The following is an 8,049-nucleotide window of genomic DNA, read 5'->3' on the forward strand; positions in this document are numbered from 1 at the left end:
GCGAGCAGAGGCAGAAGGGAAGCAGTCTGTATCAAGTACGAAACGTCAACGACAACAACGACGACTACGTCGAGACCTCCTTTTCAACTCTCCGCCATCCACCGCCATCTTATCTATCTCCATATCAAGCCATGCAGGGGTTCGCTTCCTCTTCCTCGCCTCCCGTCTTCCGTCTTCCGTCCGTCTTCGCCTTCTTCTTGTCTATCAGCTCTCGCCTACCTACCTTGTCTCATGATCTCCCCGTTGGCCTGTTGACAAGGTCTTCCACCAGCCATCTACACAACTACTACGTCGACCATCTCACAGTCTTTCCACTGACTTTACCGCCAGCATGGCAGCCGGTCCAGTCGTCCGAGAACGTGCCGTCCGTATATATTTATTATATGCTTGATCTAAGAATAGAATTTGTATTTCCTTTTTTTTTTCGATTTCGTTGTGAGAGCATGATGGGTTTTTTGCTTATTTTGATGCATCTCAAACTTCCACCGTCCACAGTTGACATTTACACAGGAACAGGAACATGAAGTTTACAGCGAGAAGGAGAAGGACGAAAACAACAACTCATAAACGTCCACCATCGGCGTCGAAATATTTCATGTTCCGGTCCCCAGGGACACCCCTGACCCTGTGTACAATAACCATGTCCACACGAGACATCCAGACAAGACATGGTAAAACAAGGGGCTCCCTCACCTTAGCCCTCCCTGTGATCCACCCTTGCTCTACTTTAATCCACCAAGCTAGCCACGGAACTATTATGAAGGATCGCGATTTGTCAGGAGAAAAGATGGCGATGACGATATTCTACCATATTAATATCCATATTAATATCCATTTTTTATACTTATGTTATACACCACCCCATACACCGCATAAATATATCCGCAATGTGATATAGGCTGACTAAGGTCGACTTCTTGGATATTCGCTTGACAGCTATCACGACACCATCTTTCTTTTGTTCAACAAGAAGGCAGTTCTGACGAGAGTCTAACGTCGTGGAGTCATGGGGGTCAGAGGATGGCCTTAACTCACATGCGATAACTCGAGTGCGAGACATCTTTCCTCAATGTCACCCCTGCAGCTAATCACATCTCTCCACGTCCACCAGCCTGCCGCTGGCCGGGGGAAAACAACATGGTCAGACTCTTGTTCTCGTTACTTCTGTGTCAGAGCTATAGTGGATGGCCAGCATCGATACGCTGGCAAGCACTCTAGTATCCCGGTATCTCCATATATTACATTCATTTAGAAAGTCATGAGCCAGCAACGCCAGAGAAGTCAAAGACAGTTTAAGCATGGCAGAAACTGCAGGCCTGGCTGTGTTGTTCAACAGAGTTGTCAAGTGTTTCAACTACGTCCAGTTGGGCCGTAACTTTGGCAAGGACCTCCAAACAAGTCAGGTCAAGCTGTATAACGCAGGGTTCGAGCTACCTCGACGGGGGTGTATCGCTAGACCTGCACAGAGACGTGTAGAGCAAGATCGTCGTGTCTCCCGCCAGAAATGATCCAGGCACAAGCTGTTCTGGGACAGATTCTCGAGCCATTCGCACATGCGGAGGCCATATTATTGGACGGGTTTAAAAGTCGAGTTCGTACAGATGTCGTGGACAGTGCCACCTTTATTCCTGCTACATCCACCAATTCGGCCTTGCGGTGTGTGAGCGAATAAATTATCCAAACCCCGCGCCTAGAAAGCTTCATGTGGAAATGCGATAGGCAGATTATCAACCATCAAGGGCCGACGGATCTCCAGCGCATAGCCAAATGGTGCCACATAGACAAAGGAATTCACTATTCTGCTCGAGGCACATCACTGGCTTGGTCAAGACTCCGTCGAACTGTTACCTCCTTCTTAACAGTACTAGCCAGAGCGTCAGCCAGAATCTAGCTTTCTCGTCGAAGATGCAACCAAGTCTCTCAGCTTACTGTTGTCGCTGCTCAGCAGGACAGGCCCGCCAGAGACTGTTATCGTAGGTGTCGCCAACAACAATGTCACGGTTACCTCCCCATAGCCTGCAACTGGAGGGTTGTAGGTTGCATTGCAATACCGGAGTCATACCCAGCAACTGATACGCACCTTTGTTCAAAAAAGCACTTCTTAGACATACGCTCTTGCTTTAAAACTACAAGAGACACGTTGCCCCTCGCTGGACCATACCCTTTTTTTTTGTGACCGGAACATTGTGGTGCAAAGTGCTATCTTTGGCCGTATCAGAGAATAACCACCGGAACTTGGATTATCAGGGTCTATGAGAGTTACTCTGTGCGTTTCGAGTAAAGCTTTTGAGAACCGGCAGGCTGAGTTAAAATTTCTAAGACAGGCTCAGCCTGATGGTATCCTAAAGCTAGGCTGCGACTGATTGTGCAAGCAAGAGAAAATGGCTTGTCATGCTTGATAACGCAGAGATCACGACTTGAAAGTCGCTTATAGTCTCCAAAAAGCTACTGATTTGCCCCCTTTCACACTCAATGGAGTTGGTGGATGCATTCAATGGAACTTGTTGAATACCATGGGCTTACGCTGGTCGATATGCATCTTCTCTAATGACACCGCAAGTGAGAGTAGCCAATGTAGAGGCGATAAATGTGCAATTGTCGCCGACTGTACTCGCTAGATTGCATTAATGGCTGGAGAGTCGCTGGCGACGCGGGCCATCTTTATAGGGGATGTGTCTCTATCTTATATACCATATCACCCGCCTCACGCAGTATCCGAAGTAGCAGATACTAGGGAAAGCAGCACATACACATCAACGAGTATTTCATATTTTAGCATCCCCAGCAAGCCCTAGACCTGAGCCCTAACTTCCCAGCGGAACTATTGTTTTCCGCCCTACATGAGAATATCCAGCATGTTGCTTTTCATTCCAAAATTCTACTTTAGATATGCAGCAGTTCGTTCCATTCAATGGTATAAGAACTCGGATAGCCACGTGATATATGCATGCCAGGATATCATGACATACATAAGAGGCGCATGCAGGTTCTCTTGAAGGATTTTCCGCGATCTAAACAACCGACAAAAAGAGTAGTCAAGGTCAGAAGGAAAGAGAGACAGGAAGATAAGAAGATAACGCCAAAAAATAAAAGTGCATCGACCGGGAATCGAACCCGGGGCCCGTCGATGGCAACGACGGATTTTACCACTAAACCATCAATGCGGAGTTGGTGCCTATCCAAGTCCAATATGAGAATATGACTGCTTTAATCTCGAGCAATCACATAAATTCTCCCGAAATGGTGTTTTCACAGAATGCCAGCTACCGGGAGGAGCTCTAGAAAAGATGGGAGGGACCACAAATGCGATGTTGTATAATCACATATCCTGACTTTATTACCAAAGTTTGGCATAGTAATATTGATACGTTTAATTGCTAAAATGCCACCATTTTTATTGGCCTAACCTGGTAGTGTAAAGCTCTTACACTCTGGGGGATACACTCGTTATTTATAGTTAATAAGTACCAGATGATGGTAGTGGTGGGAGGATGTATGTATTTTAAGTACTCTACAGTGACCAATAAGATATATTGTATCCCTAAGTTTATGTGCAGAACAGAGCGTATGTCCCAAAATGCCTATTAGGTTAAGCTGGTAAAAAGGGTGGCATCCTAGCAATTAGGGTGAGAATGTTGATAGTAGAGTCGATCGATACTAGCTCTGTTGCACTTTGACGGATTATACAACTAGCTACCAATGATTCCTAGGCCATAGGATGAAAGCAGAAGTGGTCTCAGAGGAACGGGGTGGGCTTTGGGTTTCCAATTGTTTCGGCATTTCCTCCCTTTCTACCAAGTGCAACGTCAAATTTTTTATAAAGTTGTAGTTTATATGAAAGGATTGGGGTGACATATTATGTTACCAACTTTTGTAGCCTTCACAACCATCGATGGGTTGTCCGGGGAGAACATCCATAGTTGTCATACAAGTTTCCAATGGAGCATGTCCATGCTGCAACAAGTGTCCATCGATTTCACGCTATACGAAAGCGAATAACTCCGCAGACAGAATCGCATTTGGGTTTTGATAGACCCCTGGCGTTCCAAGAACGGGAAAGAAAAAATGTTAAGATTAGGGTATATGTGCAGTGTCGTAGGGCGGACGGGGCTTTCACCCTTACCCCGGTGGCTGGTACCTTTCAAGGAGGTGGGAATTAATGCCGAAGATTGAACGGATTCTGCTCTGCGTATCTGAGTGCCTAATCGGCGACCCTGGAGAGAGTTCACGGATAAAAAGGGCTGAACCGGAATATCCCCTGGGCCGAGGTCGTTGCAGAAAAATTTGAACACTCCCTTCAATAAGTTTGAGACGGCCCTGGGGGAGAAAGGGATCATGGGTTATAGAAAGAATGACAGCAGGTATAATTATATCGTAATAATCTTATGAGCTAAAAGCGCCGTCATGCTGTTTCTCCTGATACTCTCGATGTATCTGGGAATGATAGAGGAATATATGAATATTCTCAGGAGATATGGAAGTGGAAATGACCCTAAATCATCTTCAGATAAGTTAGTAAGCAGCCGTATATTATACTATCTTAAGGATAGACAATATATGTAATATTGATTCCCCACGAGTTTGAAACATAACAGTACCCCACGGCCGGTTTCGTTATATATTTTAAAGGCCGGAGATCTTGCAGAAATCCGAGAGCTCCACTGAAGGAATTTTCGAGAATATCGGCAATATCATGGGCCGGGGTATTTCCAATATCGCCACCGACGTTCCATCTGTCAACAGCCCATCGCTAGGCCTTTCCCGGGGGCCGACTCCAGTGGAGCTTTTTCGGTAGCGTTATCAATCATGTGCAACGACTTCTGGAAAGGAGGTTTTTTTTTTTTTTCTATTTTTTATTTATTTTTTTTGTAATATAATTTGACATGACAGCCCTGCCATTCCGACATTTCGTCTTTTGCAAAAAAAAAAAAAAGGCCGTGGAACCGGAAGCCGAGTAAGACAGCCTGGGTTGTTCCTCTTGAGGGTGTGGTCAAACTGAAAAGTTGGGATAGGGTGCCCATAGCCCTTCGAGACCAGCGTGTAGCAAAACAGTCATGGTGACATCCAACAAGGCCTGAGGTGGCTGGCTGAAGAATGCTTCTGGATACTTAATGGATCGAATAAGGTTGGCGGGAAGATACCCGTACCTTATTACCAACGAAACCCACTTTTGGTTTTTTTCTGGCTACCACGTTTTCTTGTGGTCAACAGCACACTTGACCGAAGTTTTATCGCAACGGTAAAAAAAAATATCTCCGATAATTGATAGAACTGCTAGCAGTAGTGGGTATATGTGACAACAAATTAAGAGAGAAAGCAACATGGGCAGACAGAGGCCATAACGAAAGAACAAAAACGGACATGCAAGTGTATAAAAAGATTGGTAAACTCCAGTTCCCAAAAAAAAAAAAAAAAAAAAAAAAAAAAAAAAAAAAAAATTCCCAGCATACATACAGCCCTGTATATTCCAGATATTCCGGAGAAATAAACATGCAATGATATATAAAAAAAGCATAGACAAAAAATCGAACGGTAATGGTGTAGTAAGAATATTCAAGGAAAACGCCCCCAGATGTTTAATAAATCTTGTAGGTTTATTTTACCATTCCGAACCACCCAGTTTTAAACAAGAAACGAAAAGGAAATTAGAAAGACAGACAAGAAATGTATAATAATACATTGTATATATATGGTATATATGGTGGAGGAAATCAACTCATTGATTATCCTCAGGGAGTGTTGGTATCAGGGCTAGAGAGGGGGTGATCGACCAACACCAGCTCCGGGCCTGATGTTGCTCTCAGCCATTGCCATCTGCGACGTGGGAGCCGTAGATGATGCTGTTTTGTTAAGACCTTGTTTGCGAGTGAGTTTGGCGTAGTGAAGACCACAGGCGTTGCAGAGAGTACGAGCACCGTCAGGTCCTCTTCGCCACTCAGGAGTCTCAGCACGATTGCAGCTATGACAACGGCCAGGCGGGGCAGCCTTCTATATAAAACGTTAGTTAGGGCGAAATGAGCAAAAAAAAAAATAAAATGATAGGTTAAGTATCGGAATGTTATCGCACCCTGCGCTTCTTTTCAAGGCTAGAACTGCCCATAATGTGACCATTGCCACTGGCCAGGCCGCCTCCATTCTTGTACTCATCGCTGTACATGGACATCCGCTCTTTGTCGCGAATGTGATCTGTTTTGAAGATTTGCTGGTGGTTACGCTGCTCGCTTAAAGAGTGTTCATGGGAGATTGCGGCGGAACGGATTCTTTCCAGAATCTCTGCCGTGTGGCGATGGAGGTGGAGCAACTCTTCGATTTCAGCTAGCGAGGGTAGAGAGCTAGCTGAGTCGATTGACTCTGGCCTAGTCGACTGGGGACGTTGCGAACGTGGTCGAAGTATATCTAGTGTACGGGAACTGGTGTCTCGGACCTGTAGATAAGGTTAGTGTTTTTGAACGAGTCCATTCCATGTTAGTACGGGGAAAGGAAATTAACTACCTCGTTTAGAGATGCTCGGACGTCGTAATCATCAAGATGTCTCTTAACTGCGTCACAGTATGGCATCCCGTTACCGTTACTCCTCTGCATTGACTTTACCCCATCCATTGGCGTATGATCTGAAGAGCCAAAATTCCATGTCGAATGGGCGGCCCTGCCTTCGAACGATGGTGGGGGGAAGGTCTGCGAAGGAGGGACACTTCGATGTGATGCGTAGGATGGCGGGTTGTATGTCACCGGTGATACATAGCTTGTTGGCGAAGACACGGCAGTGGACGTTGTAGAAAGCATATCAAAGGAAGGCGCATGAGAAGTACATATGGAAGTCCTGTCAGCAACTGAGCTTCGGGAAGATGATTTTTCCGACCCTATCGAGTGGGCAGAGTGATTCTGCGAGTCCTGGGACCTTATCGAGCTTTCGGACTGAGATGGAGCCGATTGGTGGTGTGGCGGCTGTTGTGAGTTGAGCAGGGAATCCCGCAAGGAAGGCGCCGAGGAATTAGTGGAAGAGAATGGATTCGACGGTCCACTCGGCCCTTCTGCGCTGGGTCCAGCCATGGGATTTGAAGACGACGCCAGGTGACCTGATGTCTGTGAGGGGCCGCATACGGACGACTGGGGATGAGGATATGGGAGTGGGTTGTTTTTGCCCAGAGCCTCGTGGATAGACGGGAGCGACTTTGTGCTAGTAGAGTGAGTGGTAGGAACATCGACCAGCCTGTGCGGACGGGTCGAGGGCGAGATATCGGCCGACGACCTGGACGACGGCGGGGGCGGAGGTGGTTGATGGTGAGTGGGAGGGGAGTAGTTGTATTGCGGCTGACTGCTGTGATACATGCTGGAGGACTGTCGATAGAAGAGATGGGCAGAAGATGAAGAAGCAGCTATTCCAGTCGCCATGGGAGATGGTGTATGCTTGCTCTCGGCTGAATGTGACGAGGTAGAAACCGGGGGTGTGGTGGGAGAGAACGAAAGCTGCTTCAATCCAGGGGTAGAATGGCAGTTTTGAGAGGCGCTGCAGAAGGCGTCCCCTGGACCAGAAGAAGATGAAGTATTAATGGTAACTGGAACAGGCACAGGAACGGCTCCAGACCAGCCTCTGCTTGTGTCGTCTGAGTCCGCCGTGCTCATTCGGTATCACGCGTGCAGTGCGTGCGCAACCCAGCCGGTCTCTCCTTTCGAGAGGAAGGGAGAGGGAAAGGGAGGGGAGCGAGAGGGATCGAGTGTATAGTATATGGACTCTGAATGGATCTTGATAGCGTCCAAGGTTTGTTTTTCCCTTCTACTTCCTTTTTTTTATTTTTTATTTTCTTTTCTTATTTTCCTTTTTTTTTTTGCTCTCGTCCTTTTTCCTTTTTTGCTTCTTGCTTCTTGGTTGCTTCCCGCGCTAAAAAGTTCGACTTTAAAATATGCTCTTGGAAGGGGACGGGAAATAACGTAATCGGTCAACCTTATTTGGTCGATAAGAGCAAAGAGCTCATATTCTGCTTCTTCTTTTCTTTGCTGAATGCGTTTGTAGTTTGGGGAAGAGGGGAATTTGAAACAGTATCTCAAACT

The 8,049-nt window shown here is 46.4% G+C and overlaps 2 protein-coding genes and 1 non-coding gene across 3 annotated transcripts; all 3 read right to left on the minus strand.

Annotated features, from left to right (window-relative positions):
- Positions 1-561: 561 nt before the first annotated feature.
- On the minus strand, positions 562-1,060 carry MCYG_00111 (uncharacterized protein; the record flags this gene model as incomplete). Its single annotated transcript, XM_002849961.1, has 2 exons — positions 562-804; positions 905-1,060. The coding sequence occupies 2 exons, from the start codon at positions 1,058-1,060 to the stop codon at positions 562-564; spliced, it is 399 nt and encodes a 132-aa protein (XP_002850007.1).
- Positions 1,061-3,093: 2,033 nt separating this feature from the next.
- Positions 3,094-3,164, minus strand: MCYG_10503. Its single transcript has one exon. It is a non-coding gene; the product is annotated as a tRNA-Gly (tRNA).
- A 2,587-nt stretch (positions 3,165-5,751) lies between these two features.
- Positions 5,752-7,392, minus strand: MCYG_00112 (GATA-type sexual development transcription factor NsdD; the record flags this gene model as incomplete). The annotated part of the gene is made up of 3 exons (XM_002849962.1): positions 5,752-5,988; positions 6,068-6,424; positions 6,493-7,392. The coding sequence occupies 3 exons, from the start codon at positions 7,390-7,392 to the stop codon at positions 5,752-5,754; spliced, it is 1,494 nt and encodes a 497-aa protein (XP_002850008.1).
- Positions 7,393-8,049: the final 657 nt, after the last annotated feature.

The sequence above is a fragment of the Microsporum canis genome, genomic scaffold, assembly GCF_000151145.1.
Source record: "Microsporum canis CBS 113480 supercont1.1 genomic scaffold, whole genome shotgun sequence".
Classification (NCBI taxonomy): domain Eukaryota; kingdom Fungi; phylum Ascomycota; class Eurotiomycetes; order Onygenales; family Arthrodermataceae; genus Microsporum; species Microsporum canis.